This window comes from Eptatretus burgeri, chromosome 4 (genome assembly GCF_056783735.1).
Source record: "Eptatretus burgeri isolate ZD-2024b chromosome 4, Ebu_testis_v1, whole genome shotgun sequence".
Classification (NCBI taxonomy): domain Eukaryota; kingdom Metazoa; phylum Chordata; class Myxini; order Myxiniformes; family Myxinidae; genus Eptatretus; species Eptatretus burgeri.
In genome coordinates this window covers 126,265,595-126,281,836 of record NC_140964.1, presented here as the reverse complement: position 1 = coordinate 126,281,836, position 16,242 = coordinate 126,265,595, and the positions used below count along the sequence as shown (strand labels likewise).

At 43.4% G+C, this 16,242-nt stretch overlaps 1 protein-coding gene across 5 annotated transcripts in view; it reads right to left on the bottom strand.

Annotated features, from left to right (window-relative positions):
- Window positions 1-15,372, bottom strand: part of CDAN1 (codanin 1) — a 142,406-nt gene extending 127,034 nt beyond the window's left edge. Inside the window, exons 1-6 of one of the 5 annotated variants that reach the window (XR_015057814.1) lie at window positions 15,149-15,370; window positions 11,259-11,333; window positions 8,826-8,959; window positions 2,423-2,605; window positions 1,955-2,253; window positions 255-350 (exon numbers count right to left, since the gene is read on the bottom strand). Coding sequence is in view for 4 of the 5 variants with exons in the window: in XM_085879977.1 (XP_085736103.1) it covers window positions 255-350; window positions 1,955-2,253; window positions 2,423-2,605; window positions 8,826-8,959; window positions 11,259-11,333; window positions 15,149-15,331 (970 nt within the window). In the remaining variant the exon portion in view is untranslated. Of the gene's footprint in view, window positions 1-254; window positions 351-1,954; window positions 2,254-2,422; window positions 2,606-8,825; window positions 8,960-11,258; window positions 11,334-15,148 lie in introns of all 5 variants that reach the window. The other 4 variants (XM_085879977.1, XM_085879975.1, XM_085879974.1 and 1 more) reach the window with 4 other exon arrangements.
- Window positions 15,373-16,242: the final 870 nt, after the last annotated feature.

The window sequence follows — 16,242 nt, the reverse complement described above, 5'->3', positions numbered from 1 at the left end:
AAGGTATGCGCTCTACGAGTGCCCGTTCTAGTTTTGTCCTGAAATTACCAACTAGAATTGTATGGACTGCCTTTCCTCGATGGGATCCCTCTGGTCTTTCACTGCCACAGTGGCTCCATGACCGATACGTGTCCAAGAGATCAGATCAGGTAGTATCAGTGACGTCACTGATCAGTCACCTCATTAGCAGACAAAGAACAGAAAACATGTTCAGGTACACTTAAACAAGTGTTACATAAAAGGTACCTACTGACCCTGAGAAGGTTTGAAGTGGGTGATCCGGATGCTGTGCACAGACAGGAGGTGCAACACGAGATAAACCTCCAGCAACACATTTGGCACCAAGTTCCCTACAACCGCACATATCCACTCTTGATTGGTAAATTCACAACAAGCCAAGCATATCAAATATCATCAAGTGGCATTAAGAGATTACTGTTGTCATTGGTATATGTATGTAATAACTAAGTGCAGAAATTTGGTTCTAAAGAAAAAGACGATCTGTGTTTGAAGAAACATTAGTGATTCGTGCTTGCATCAAGAGAGTATGTAAAAGTGCTAAGATAAGTGAAAAAGGCCACATTCTGTGTTGAAAAGTTGTTAGTTGGACAACTTTGAACTGAAACAACATTTATTCAAAATTAATTTAATCTTGATAAATATTAATACCATCAAGTTTTATGATACATGTCTTCACTTGTCTGTCCGTGTCAGTCTATTTTGTCCATCGGCCCTGCTGTTGGCTTTTCCACTTTCTCTTTCTGTCGTTCCTTTTATTATGTTGCGTCCTGATCTGTTCTGTGTTCCAGCTCTTCCACGATCCTCGACTCTGTATATAAAATAAGGTGAAGTAAAATGCCTGAAAACGATCTCAAATAGAGTCCTTATGGAACCCAACACCCAAATCAATCAAAATTTCATCATCTTTTTTTAATGTTTACCTCTCTACTATTTATAAGGGGGTGGGCTCAAAATGTTTTCACCCTTTAAAGTTTAAGCCAAGAAAAAAAAAAAACAAACAAAAAAAACCCAGGACTTTTCTTCTTACGGCATCAGGAACCTCACCCTTTCATTGGAAATGTACGAATTTCCATGATGGGGATAGGGAGACAGAATTAATGGGGGAAGGGGTAACTGTGATGTTTTGTTTTCTCCTGAAAATATGTTTTGCTACCCGAGCTAGAGGAGAGGGAATTGCATCTGGTACCGTTTGTTTGTTTGTCTGCACAGAATATAATAATGTCGGCCAACAAACACCAAATAGAGGTAGCCAGTAGTACATGTTATCTATTTTCAACCGAATACCACTGCAAAGCATGTACAATTAGAATGCGAGTACGTCTATAAAATACGTATTATAAAAATCACACAAAACAAGTCTTGGCGAGGGTCTGCAATCTTTGATTGCTCTTACTAGTTGGTTAGCTCCATCAACGAAGGGAGGTTGTTTACACCATTGTTTGTCTGGCTGTCCGTCTGTGAGCAGTGCATCTCAAAATATTATGTATGGATTCGGACAACCGTTGGTGGACAGGTTGGGTGTGTGACAAGGACGAATCGATTCGATGTTGGTGAGGATCCGGATCCGAGTACTGAATTTTTTTAAAATGATTCTTCACCATTGAAAGATGTTGCCAAAAACAATACCTCCAAAAATTATGGATAAAAGTTGGTGGATAAGTTTGAAAGGTGACAATAACAAGCCGATTGGATTTTGGTTAATGTCCAGGTCTGGCCTGTCAGTGGGATACAAAACAAACTGTTCAGCCTGGCAGAGAAATGCGCTCTCCCGAGTGCCGTTCTAGTTTTGTTTGGTTTTCGACGCACATTTTATTTTCTACCGAAAAGCCTCAACGCACCTCTCACCTGTGCATAAACAGGTATTATCCAGTGATATGATATCTGTGTGCTGCATTGTATTTGTACTGTTTTTGTTTTCAACAACCTATCTTACCTCGTATGCATCCAGCGTAAACAACAGCCAAGTTTTGCAGCACTGACAGGTTTGTCACTGCCTCAGGGTGTGGAATCAACGGCGATTGCGATTGCTTCTGCACAGATGCTTGTGAATAAGAATTGAGAGAATGTGCAGCAGGGAGGTTCGGGTGTGGTGCAGAACGGGGCATGGAAGAGCTTGCGTTAGAACTTTTAGAAAGAGGATGACTCGAGGCAGAGGATGTGCAGCTGGTATCAAGACGTGACAAGGAGACGCTCGTCGAATCTTCACTTGAAAATTTCCACAGCAGACAGTTTCTGGAATGAAAAGAAACATTCGCCAAGGTTCATTTTGAACACCAGAATAGGAATCTATCACCCAAACCTCCTAGTCACATTTCTAATTCATTTATACACCCATTTTATTCATTTCAAAGTGTATGCCAAAGTGCTGACTGTCGGCCTTTGCCATTCTTTTTACACTCACCTCTCCCGAAAAAGCATCTCCCTATCTGGAGCCAGTTCTGCCATGCCACGTTGCATCTCCGGAACAGACGAAACCCTTTCTTTGACATCAAATGGGGTATGGACAAAGGACACGGTGGGCTGTGATTGCCGACGATCCTCACCGACGCATGTTGGGTTGATTCGTCGAGAGGGCTTGCGCTGCCTTGTGTGACAAGAAAGTGTGTGTACTTCAAGAATTTTATTTCATTGACTACATAAAGTGATGATGAATATAACATCACACCATCTGCATTCTGCATGATGCAGCTACGTGATGCTACCCTCTTCCCCACCCCTTTACCTCTTGGGAGAATGCTCAACACTGAGAACACGATTCCAAAACTCAGACCTGAGCCTTAACTGCTGGGAAGCTATATTAGTTGGTGGTGGCTTCTGTTTTTCAGTACTAACCAAAAAGATAACCACTATAGATATAGTCCAGTCAATCTATGGTTTGACATAAAATAAATTGCAATTTCCTGGAACTAGCCCCCCACCACTCCCCCTAACCCACCTGAATTACATCCAAAATGTATAAATGGCTTGAGCAATATTGCTAATTTGTATAAGTTCAAGATGGCCACCCAGTGTGATACTTTCTTCCAACATGGCCGTTTATACTGTTACGAATTTGGAAGCTTACTGCACACAACAAACAGCCAGAGTCCCTATAGATCAGTTATATCGGTATGTGTTTCTAGTTAGAATCCATCCCCTGTGTCAAATGAGAATTAAATGTTCGTGCGCTGCGGAGTTATTTTGATAGTCAGGGTTTTCTTTTACATTTTTACATCACTTACAACAATAACAACACCTTCGCTCCATCCTGACGCCATAACGCTCGCGGTGGGCAGAGTTCAAGAAGGACTTGGCGTCTCTCTCGACCAATCAGAGAGATGCGAGCGAGTTTGCCGTCGGTCAGCCAATGAGAGCCAACGCAGGACAATATTACTCCTCTTCCTGTTTGAGGGGCGGTCCGGCGTGATGCCTGCCACGCCCCCCCCCCCGGTCCAATCAGCAGACTTGGCACCCCTTTTGGCCAATCACGGGGGCAACGAGCGCATTTGCGCGCCAAAACCGTCCAGCGAGGGAGAGCGGGTCGGAGGAGGCGGCTCCTCCCCTCTGGAGGAGTGAATAACTGTTCGGCACGATCCGACTGGGAGAGAGTTGGTTTTGGTCTGCCGGATCGCCCTGGATTGCCTGGCCTTGCCTGCTGGCACTCGCTGCCTCGTCCGTGCTCGCGCTGGTTGGCGTCTGCCCTTTTTCCTCCGTCCTGGGTACTTGGAGTGGTATCGTGGTTGCGGGTTCGAGTCCCGCCGGTCCAGGACGTCGAAGACCACACGAGGTGAACAGGTCCAAGATAGCTCTGGTTTCCAGCTCATCTTCCCTCGAGCTGGGAACCTTCAATGAAGACCCGACGGGGTCCATTTCTTTGGGTGTGTGTGTGTGCGGGCCTGTCTTGTCAAGTAAAATTGTTAATTACTTTTGCTTGTACATTATTTACATTTCATATTTGGTTGTAATCTGCTCTTTGTCTCCCTTCCCAGTTTTTGCCAATTATTATTGTAAATAAATAACCCTGTTGTTGAATGTATCAGCTTGTTTCTGTGCTTCTTTCATTGGCTTAGCACGGTGCATGTTGGGAAATTGGGAAGTGGCAAATTGTGCATTTGGTCCGATGGGTCTTGGCAACCATCCGCTCGGGTTACGCACGGTTCGAGCACGATAACAGCTCGTTCCGCTCGAGACCTGCCGAGAGTGTGAATTCCCCCGTAGCTTTGCCGCGTGGATACTTAGGTATATTTAAGTTGGCAATTAACCCTATTCCACGCGGCCAAATTATTGGCGATTCACGGTCCTGTAAGGGACCCATGCCTTCTCGGAGTTCTCCGAGAAGCGCGATCTAGATTCCGGGTGTTCGGTGGAGCCGACTCTACTGCTCCACCTAGCGGCCGTGCTCGCAGCCGACACCCATCCCCACAATACGACGATTAAGAAAGAACTGTTGAAATGACACCAACAAGGAAAAAATATAAATTCACATCTATTTTCACATTGGATGCTTTTATTCAGATCTTGGCATTCTAAATATCCGGGATTGCTGCCATTTCTCAATCTCAAAAAAGATACCATAACCCCACATCCATCAATTGGGACCATACTCTGTGAAGACCGTTGGTGCTGCCTAAGCAGTCTCTTTGGCGAGTGGGCACAATCCTGGACAGGTCGCCACTCCGACACAGGATACCAGCAAGCTGGTACTCATTTTGTCGACCTCAGAAGGATGACAGGCAGAGTCAACCCCACCTGGTATTAATTAAACAGCCGAATGGGATTTGAACTCAGGACCCTAGGATCCCAAGCCCACCACCCTAACCATCAAGCCAACACCAGGCATATTACCCCACAAACATCAATTTTCAAAATAAAAGTAGATGTAGGTATCTGATTTGAATGATCAGTGTTGATTTATAATTGCTTTGACTATGCTACCATATGTCTGTGTATGTGTCTCAAATTTCCTGACTCACAATTTCCTTCGAAAGCAAGAATGAAATTGGGCAAATAGAAAGGATTAAAAAATATATTAAAAGGATTGAAGAACTAACGCTTTTCTGCGGAGGGGTAAAGCAACTCTCAGGCCAACTTGTCGTCCATACTTCTTGCAAGTGCACCTTTGTGTACAACAGACAGTTTTGCATTTACATTTCATGAACTGGAGAAGAGCTTTGGAAGCTGGTGGCAAATCAGTCGTTCGTGGCTCAAGATGTTTCACTGGAAGCCATCTCCATTCTTCTGGATCAAAATCGTCAGATTTCCCCGATCCACTGTTGCACTTTGAAATACACTTGAGAACTGTGATAGCAGGCAGCCGCTGCTATGTCGTGAAGACTGTGCACCTGCACAGTAGTGATTCTTGTGGATACTTTCTCACAAAAAAAAATAAGCCTGGAACGCAGTGCATCAAACCCTCATCAGGACGACCTCCACACAAACAAGTGAGAGCCTTCTCACCAGCAGTGATGATGACACCTTTGGAAACTTTGCTTCTTGAAATCAGGTTCACTTCTCAACTTACAGACAGACACTCCCTTCCCAATTTCAAACAAGCGTGATGTGATGTCGCATGCAGAAATTTCATGCAAGGAGTGACAACCAGTCGCTTAATTGCCGTACCAAACGCGTTCCGTGTCAAGTTAACTTTCCAAATCCGTAATTTATTACTAGTCGGGTAAATTTATGACAAACAACCACCAAACCCACAACAAATTGCAACAAAAGGTTTATCAGTGGTTTTTATTCCTACTGAATATACTGATCAACAGAAAAAGTCTACCAAAATCTGACATCCAGAAATGGGTGAAAACAGTCATTTTCAAGATGGCCGCCACCAGGCTTTGAAATCACTAAAACAGCTATAACTTCTTCAATAATTGTGATAAAAACATAATTGTTGGTTCTGGTCCATGGTTTTAATGGATCAACAATCCATTGGTGTCAATAAAATTTAGATCTGATCAGTATTTAACATGAAATCCAAGATGGCGGCAAAAAATGAAGGGTGTAAAATCAATAAATTGTCTCTATATAATCAAACCTCTGTGAGGCAATCACCCAACATTTATCAAATTCAATTTATCAAATTGTTCTAGTCATCGAACAAACACTCATGAGATCACTAAAGAGCACCGGTGGCTTGACTCATGGCAGTAAGATGACAGAGGAACACCTAGCATTGTGGACAATGTCAGTCCCCATAACATCTGAGGTCAACATCGCCATGCAGGACTTCAATGATCTCACATACGCAACAAGCGAACAGCATAAAGAAGCAACTGGTGCCAGAATTGAAAGACATGCATTCGACCTCTCGAAGATAAGCACAAAGCTGAATGCATTTTCACCTTTCTCCTCTGATCCTACATTGAGAAACATCATAAATGGTATCGTGGCAAGCGAAGACATCAACGTGCATGAATATGAAGCTGTTGGGAACAAAATCATCGAGAGAATGATTGGACAACCTGTGTTTTCCTTCTCCATCAAGAGGACAGAGAAAGCAAAGAACCTGGGAAATTCAAATGCTCTCCAGGTTGCTCCTCACAGAACCATCGACTCCAGTGTGCTATTCCAGCGATTCCTGGTGGTATCCCAGATAGGTGATTTGTCACTTGAGGACGTGATGCGTTTTGAGCTCAGTCCATACCCTCCATCTCTCTTTGAGGACAACAAGATCTTGAGGAAGGCCGACAAACCTCAACTCGCTCAAGCCGTCAATGACCACTGTACCAAGGCACTGGCATGTGAAGGAGTACCTGAAACCACACCTTCAGCGCACCTTAAGACTGAAAGGTATGTTATTGATGTTGGATCCTTGCTGCACAAGCTCAAGTGGAAGAAGGGAGATACATATGGCAAAATAGCCAGAGCATATGCAGACTTCACAACAAAACACTATGGGACAGCAACTGTTGTCTTTGATGGTGATGGTGATGGTGCAGGCCCTTCGATAAAGGATAACACTCAGCAGAGACAGGGACAAGACAACAGCTATCCGACTGTGAACTTCACCGGAGAAACTGAATTTGACGGAAAGAGAGATGAATTCCTATCTGTCGGCAGTAACAAGCAACAGCTGATCACCTTAATAGGTGATCAGCTGAAGAAAGTGGGCTGCACAGTTATTCAGGCAGAAGGGGACGCTGATGTGGACATTGCCAAGACAGCCGTAAACAACACAATTCTGCATTCCACCACACTAATCAGAGAGGACACAGATTTGTTGATGCCTTTGCTCCATTACTGTAAAGCAGATGGAAAACCACTATATTTCAGATCAGACAACCAGTCAAGAAGCAATCTGAAAGTATATGACATCAATCGGATGAAGCATCTTCTTGGGAATAAGTTGTGCACTCAACTATTATTCCTGCACGCCTTCACAGGATGTGATTCAACATCTCGTGTGTATGGCATTGGGAAAAAAATCAGTCTTTCAGAAACTCGTGGAAGATGATCAAGGCCTCCAGTTGTGTGCAGATACATTCACTTTGAGAGGCGTCAGCCACGCTGAAACAAAGAAACTTGGTAGCCAAGCGATGGCTGTTATATTTGCTGGGCAGAGCACAAGTTCTCTGGCAGCCATGTGTTACAAGATATTCACAAAGAAGGTCGCTGCTGCCAAGTCTTTCGTTACACCTGAACGTCTTCCCTCAACGGAATCTGCCACCAAGTTTCATTGTCTCCAAGTGTACTACCAGGTCATGCTTTGGATGGGGATGGAGGGTGACCTCGATCCTCTGGACTGGGGCTGGGGAGTTGGAGACAATCGATTTGTACTTATCATGACTGCCATGAATGCTGCACCAGACACTCTTCTGAAGATGATACACTGCGACTGCACCACAGCTTGTGACACACCCCGTTGCAGCTGCAGAAAGAATGGGCTTCCGTGTACATCTGCATGTTGATCTTGCCAAGTGATGTTTTGTGACAATCCACTAAATCAAGCCTCTGAGGAACTAGAGAACAGTGATGAGGACTGGAATTGTAACCTAAACTGCCATTATGTAATGTTCACAAATAAATGTTTCAGTGGCACCAGGTGTTCAGTGATTTTGGTTCAGATGGAAAATCTATTGATTTTTGCACTCTTGAATTTTGCCGCCATCTTGGATTTCATGTTAAATACTGATCAGATCTAAATTTTATTGACACCAGTGGATTGCTGATCGATTAAAACCATGGACCAGAACCAACAATTGTGTTTTTATCACAATTATTGAAGTTATAGCTGTTTTCGTTGTTTCAAAGCCCGGTGGTGGCCATTTTGAAAATGACTGTTTTAACCCATTTCCGGATGTCAGTTTGGTAGACTTTTTTTTCTGTTGATCAGTATATTCAGTAGGAATGAAAACCACTGAAAAACCTTTTGTTGCAATTTGTTGTGGGTCAGGTGGTATTTTGACCCAACTATACCCCGCACACACGCAGAGAAAAGTGGGGTTAAGCAATAATTCACTTTGTCTGGCTGTCTCTCTGTTTGTCTACAAACGTCAGTTCATAATAGAGGAACAATAATTTCAATCGAATGTTATATTTTGAACACGAATCAGAATGAACAAATCTGTAGTTTCAGAGTAATTCGTCTCTGAATTCGTCCTGATTGCACATAGGCAGGGAGGAGTGAGATTAAAAAAAAAAATCTTAAGAATTGCAAATTCTTTTTTACCAGCTGTATTCAAATAATAGGAAAGTACAAATACTTCCGGTCACAAAAGCGCTGTGCTTAAAAAGAGGGAATGTGATGACTGGAACTCACGTTGTGGGAGTTTGAAATTACTGACGACGTACAAGTTTCATGTGAAAAAGTGTGACGGTACCTGGCCTGCCCAACAGGTGGAAACTCCTCCAGATTATCCAAGTTGATTTTTGTTGCCATCATTTGAGTACCACCTGCTGCGACCCCGCACCTTTCTTTCTTTCGCTCATCGGTACCAGCAACGACGGTGCAAATCTGTGAATTTCAGGTCAAACGCATGCAAACGTCCACGTATCAAGATCATGAATAACTGTCAGAAACACTTCAGCAATACATGCGAACAACATGACAAATACTATTCTTCAGGAAGCACAAAGATCACCCACAACTACTTCCAGTATTCCGACATTGATGAATCACCTGGGGAATGCTTTTGGCCAAAATATTTCACAAACTGTGACATTCAAATTAAGGTGTGGAGTGCAGGAATTTGGAATTTGTTCAGGATGTGTATGATAACTCGCATACTATTTGCAAAATACACCGTGGGATCTTTAACGTCCACCAATTCGGGCTCGCAGACGAGACTCCAAAGTTTAACGTCCATCCAAGGGACGGCACACTTTGTGATGCAACTCCCTGCCTGTGAAGAACCAATCTGACAGTTTATAGTGGGGTTGGGAATCAAACCCAAACTCGACAACTCAAACGCAAGTGGACTATCTATGCACCACAGATCTGTAAGACAACAAAGACCACCTGAAATGGTGGTCTTTGTTGTCTGACAGGCATGCAATAGGCATTTGGGTTTGTGACTCAAATTATTTTTCTTTTTCTTTTTTTTTCACCAGTGAGAACCAATTTTGAAACAGCAAAAATGAAACAGCAGAAATGAACAAATTATGCATTTATAATTAATTATTAATCATCAAAACCCAATGGAAACAGATGAAACGAGAGAGAAATTGATGACGTACCATTGCAAATCCCCACACTTCCCACGTCAAGAAAAGTTAAAAGATGGAAATCCACCAGGATTGACATGCCTGGTGTTGCCTTAATGGTTAGTTAGGGTGGTGGGCTTGGGATCCTAGGATCCTGAGTTCAAATCCCACTCGGCTGTTGAATTTATAACAGGTGGGGTTAACTCAGCATGTCATCCTTCCAAGGTCGGCAAAATGAGGACCAGCTTGCTGGTATCCCGTGTCGGAGTGGCGACCCGTCCAGGATTGTGTCCAACAGCCAAGGAGACTGCTTAGGCAGTACCGACGCTCTGTACAGAGCATGGTCCTGATGGATGGATGGACTAGGATTGACCCAATGTAAAATTGAGTGAAAAAAATTAAAAAGTTTTCCCATTTTTACCCCTGTGAACCAAAGTCCCTGTCCCCTGGGGCATGGACCAGAGGTAAAATCTAAAAATAAAAATAAAAAAATAAAAAAATAAAAAAAAATAAAAAAATAAAAAAAAAAATCGGTACACATTTCATGCACCCTCCAATGTTGATTGTAAATATATAAAGTTTCATCAAAAAAGTTTTTAAATGTGCTCGTCATTGCAATTTTTGATATTTGACCTTTTGACAGGGGCTAAAAAAACAATACTGCTCTTGCACCTCATTGCCATGCAGTGATCACAACTACCAAGTTTGGTGAATTTCTGCACAACCATTTAGGAGGAGATCGTGTGACGGATGGACGGACGATGCTGATTACAATATCCTCCTGTTTTTTTTCAAAAAGTGTGGGGATAACAAGAGTTCATGGAACACCTTATCCCGCACTGTCTAGAGAAACAAGGACATGGGCGGGGTTTACAAGCGGCAAATTTGATTGGTTGTGATGACGTAAAATGCTGGAATACTTTGTCTCAGTACTGCTAAACTGAAGGGTATTGAAAGTGCCAAAAAGGCGATTGTGCTCTACAATGTTCAAATGTAAAATTTAATTGAAATAAAATAAAGATTTTAAAACTTGTAGAAAAAAAAACCATAATAAATCCGGAAGTTTTCCGCCATTGATGCAGCGTCTCTAACACGACCTTATATAACACGTTACATCAGTTCTTCATGCCTGTTGTTTGTGTCCTTTATAACATCCTTAAAAACAGTGAGTTTCCCGTTTCGAATGATTTTCAATTTCGTTTCACTGCCAGAGAGATAAAGTTTTAAAAAATATTTTAAAATCTCACTCCTCTCTGCGCATGCATGATCGGGACGAATCCGGAGCCAAAAATACTGTTACACTTCACTTTTGTTTCCTGACTTGTGTTCAAAATATAACATTTGACTGAAATGAAGTTGTTCTTCAATCATAAACAGACGTTTGTGGACGGAACAACAGACAGGAGTGAACCAATTGCTTAACCCCACTTCTCTTCATTTGCATGAGGCAAGGAGCATTTTAGAAACGAAAAACGGAGGGGGGCAGCTCGTCACACATTTCTGAGCAGCTGGACCAAAATCGTATTTGAACGAAGTCGGTGTTCAGCAAGGTGGTCGCTGTTTGGGCTGAGGTTGTCAGCAATGACGTGTTAGATGAGTTTGACAATTACCTGATCATGCACAAACTGGAGCAGCAATGGCACAAACGCCCAGCGTACATCGGGTTCTGCCTTCACAGAATCCACCTGAAACAGGGCCGGTGGTCAAATGAGTGAAAAGACGTCGGGTTAGTACAGTACGGAATAAAACCAAACAATAAATAACAAGGTACTTGCACGCAACCGCAAATACTCATCCTCAAAACTCAACACAGGTAGTGCTTGAATGAGAGGGAGATTTGCAGGTAAAATAAACCAAATAATGTGCTCTCCAAAGAAACAGAGAGAGTTTTTGTTGATAATAATAGTATCTTGGTTCTATTTTTTCTTTTTCTTTTTAAAATCAGTCTCTGATCCAAAGTATCAAAGTATACTGTTCAGCAAGTAACTTTATTATAATCACACTCAGTGGTGTAATGGTTCGAGAGTCCGCTCTGAGTGTGGAAGGTCTGTTGTTCCAACCATGACCGAGTCATACCAAAGACTTTAAAAATGGTACACGCTGCTTCCTTGCTTGATGTACAGCATTTAAAGGTTAACAGCATGGACAAACAACCACATCCATGGTGAGGAGGAAATTCCCCCTTAGGAAATGCCCCACTTAGTGTTGTGTGAAATGTGGAGCCATTGCTGCGACGTCATTGGTATCCAGAGTGCCCTCGGAAGCGCCCAGAGTGCCCTCAGAAGCGATGGCACTCCCCCAAAACTGTGGTGTGTGTGCATGTGTGTGCGTGCGCGCAGAACTTTCGTGTTTTTCTCTGCAACCTTGTCGGATTGAGACAAAATTTTCAACATTGGTGCAACTGCTCAGGTAGCAAGTTTCAATGATAATTATGACATCATCATAGTCACGTGGTGAGGCAGCCATGTTCGAACGACGGAAAATTTTTGGACAGTTATCTCTGAAACCCCACCAAGGAAAAAATTGAAACTTTGCACGAATTTGAAAAAAATATTGAAAAAATTGAAACCAAGGCACATCGCAAGTCCTCCTCATGGGAAAGGAGTGATTATTATTATTTTTTAATATCATTGGTGTCTTGGTAATGACGTAATTGCATATGTAGAACACAACATCTGATCAGTGTGAAAATTTTTGAGGGTCATCTTGGGATAAAATGGTCTGCAAATTTTTTTTTGATGTCATCGGTGATGTGATTTGGCAGCCATATTGTTTAAAAATAAACAAATCTCTGAAATGGCTGAACAGATTGAGGCGAAACTTTACACATATAACCACCTATCCACGAGGAACAAAAGGTTCACACATATGATGTCACAGGTCACATGGTTTGGCAATCATATTGGATTTATCCTAAAACATATAAAAAATATTTTCCAGAACGGCTGGACAGATTGAAGGAAACTTCACATAAATGTTCCCCAAGGCATGTGCGGACAACGTTAAGGAATAATTCATGTTACATGGCTTGGCAACCATATTGGATTTAAGAAGGTATTAAATAATGTTTTCTCTGGAACCACTTTATCAATCGACGTAAAACTTCACATTTACGATCGAGTAGTGATGGGGAATACATGTTTTGAATTTCAACCTGATCGGACACATGGTCTGGCAGGCAAAATTATTTATTTATTATGATCTGGGATTTTTTGTTGTTTTTGGAATAAAGCTAACTTGGCTGTGCCTCGATGGGTTTGAGGGTATTGGAGTAGCAGCTGAAATGCAAAACCCATCCTGGTTCCTCCTGATGACTTCATCTTTTCTTTTTGCTCCTTCAGGTTCCTTCTGATTACTCCAGATGCGGCATTGTACCTATTTGGTCCTCCACTTGATTTGAATTGAATTTATTTTAATCCCATTCCAAATTCAATTGATTTGTAATAAACGTCATGGGTCAGGGTCAGATGTCCCGTCAAAGTGGGTCACGTCACGTCTAGATACCCGGTCATCACTGCCAGCAGTTATAAAGTGGCAGTTCTAGTTATTAGGTGGTCGCTAGACAACCGTTATTCTTAGGTTTTCCGTCTGTATGTTTGTATGTAATGGACAGCTCTGAAGGCCAGAGGAGTCAACCAATTTTGATGAAACTTGACTGGGAGGTTCATACCAGGATCTAGTTCTATGCCTTTGAGCACTGTTGCTATGGACGTCACCGTTGCCTAGCAACGGGACTTTGAAATTTTTGAAAAATCCTAAAAATAAAAAAAATTTAAAATCGAAAATCAAAAATCGTCTTCCGTGCTTTTATGCGCACTATAATCAACGTCTTTGTCAAAAATTTTCATCCCGATCCATCAAAAACTGTACGACTAGTATGCAATTATATAGCGACCACCCACGTCGCCTCCCGGCTTGTGTCTTATTAACCTCCGCCATCTTTGAAGATGGATGGAGGTTACTGTTTTCACCCCTGTCTGTTTGTTTGTTTGTGAACAGTATTACGGAAAAACTCCTCGACGGATTTCGACGAAACTTGGGGGGGGGGGGGGGGTTAGGTATGGTCCAAGGATAATGCCATTAAATTTTGGACTTGGTCCAAAATCCAATATGGCCACTATGGCAGCCATTTTGAAAAAAATATTTGAATATTTTTTTTTTGCATTTCCACATTTTTCAATTGATTCCCACCCCCCCCCCCCCAAAAAAAAAAAATTTGCAACTTTTTTTTCAACAAAATTGCGATTTCTTTTTTTTGCATTTCTACATGTTTTAAGTGATTTCCACCCCCCCTCCCAAAAAAAAAATGTTGGAGAAAAGAACTATAACTGTCAGCACTGTTGACGTCATATTTAATGAATAAGATATAAGGTTCACTTGAGTGACCCAGCAGTATTGGCGGCGGAGGTTTTGCACTCTCCCGAGTGCTCCCCCTCTAGTTAATTATGAAACACACCGGTACACACACAAAAACTACAGAAAAACTCCACAAAAGCAGTCCTGGCGAGGGTCTGCAACGTCTGGTTTTTGAATTACCAGCGGATGTGAAATTCCCATGTGTATAACATCGATAACAAGAGCGATCATTGCTTTGCAATAAGTGTCCCCCGTCGATATGATCTTCTCCAAGTTCTAAAAAGGCAAAACTGTGTTTAAAAAAAATTGACGAAACTCCCTGAAACTCGAACTTGTTCTTTAAGGTCATCATCGTAAAGCTGTGTTCCAAGTTTCAGATGAATATGTTTAAGGGGATGGGGAAAAACTACTAGTGGGTTGGATGGACGGTCGGTCGGTCGGACGGTCGGTCGGACGGTCGGTCGGTCGGTCGGTCGGTCGGACGGTCGTTCGGACGGTCGGTAGGTCGGTCGGACGGACGGTCGGTCGGTCGGACGGACGGTCGGTCGGTCGGTCGGACGGACGGTCGGACGGACGGACGGACAGTCGGTCGGACGGACGGTCGGTCGGACGGTCGTTCGGACGGTCGGTCTGTCGGTCAGACGGACGGACGGTCGGTCGGACGGACGGCGGTCGTTCGGACGGTCGGTCTGTCGGTCAGACGGACGGTCTGTCGGTCAGACGGACGATCGGTCGGACGATCGGTCGGTCGGTCGGACGGACGGTCGGTCGGGTCGGACGATCCTCTCCAGTGAAACCGCAAAGGGACTAATAAACAATCCCGTGTTCCCTTTCACAAGGAACTTCCACACAGACAGTGAGACATCCATTGGGCCCATGAAGCTTGCGCTGTGACTGCCAACCTATGGTTGTTTGTCCGTCCTCTTCCCCCATTTAAATTTTAAACGCTGAACGTGAAGCAAGTGAGCAGCAAGTCCCATTCCTACAAGTCTCTGGTCCGACTCGATCGGGATTCGAACCTCCCGGACTCGGGGCGGACACTCCACCAATGACGCCACAGAGTCTGCAGACCGACAGACGGACAGAGGGGAAAACGCGCGAACACGCGTCCGTCCACATTGACATGGGAACATGGGGCACTGACTGCTTGTGGAGACGACGGACAGGTCGGTGCGCCGCCGAGCCCGAGCCGTGACAGGATCCCCGCCGCTTGGATCTCCCCTTTGAGTAACGAGGCGAGAAGAGACTCGGCCATTGGGGAACGAAGAAAGCAAAAGGAAAGCGGAAAACCCGCACGAGCCGACGTCGCCACGGCCACTGTTATCATTCTTTCTTTAACTCATTCAAACATCTACTTTACTTCTTTATTTTTTTTTAATCATTCTTTTGAATCCGGACATGATGCCCTTATTTGGCCTTTAAAATAATTCATTCAATAATATTTTTTATTCATTCTAATTTTGCTGCTTCTCTTGTGAGGCGAGTGAGGCTCGAACGTCTTTATTTGGCCTTTAAAATTGATGGATTTGATGATCCTCTTCCCCCCCCCCACCTCTTATAATAAAGTGGGTGACCGCATGAGCTAATTTATAATTATGATATACACCACAGGGAACTTTGACGCAGGAGGAGGTCATTCGGCCCATCATGGCTGTGCAACACCAACACCAGATACCATCATCACCCGTCCACACACAAGCTACCCCAAACTTATGTCCTGCTAATATCCTTGCACCCCTCTATCCCCAATGCATCTCGAGGTTACCAGTACCGATATCTATTAATTTCAATTTAAACCTATCTTCTCTTTCTGCTGCCACCACCTTTCCAGGGACATCATTCCATACGTTTAAATATATAACTACTCTCTGTCTGAGAGAAATACCCTCACCTCTTGCCTTACTATGGAGTGGACCCTCTTAACCCTCCTCTTCTCCACTCTCAGGCCATCCCTCTGGTGCCATCACCCACTAATGTGCTGAAGAGTGTTTCTGCACTGAAGGTGTTTCTGCCCTTCATTATCTTAAACATCTCAATCAAATCCTGTCTGAGCCTATCGTCCTTCCGAGGTCAGCAAAATGAGTACCAGGTTCGTATAAACAGGTGTGTGTGTGTGTGTGTGTGTGTGTGTGTGTGTGTGTGTGTGTGTGTGTGTGTGTGTGTGTGTGTGTGTGTGTGTGTCTCCTCCATAACTCCAAAACCATGAAACCGAACAGCCTGAAACTTTGCATGAATCTA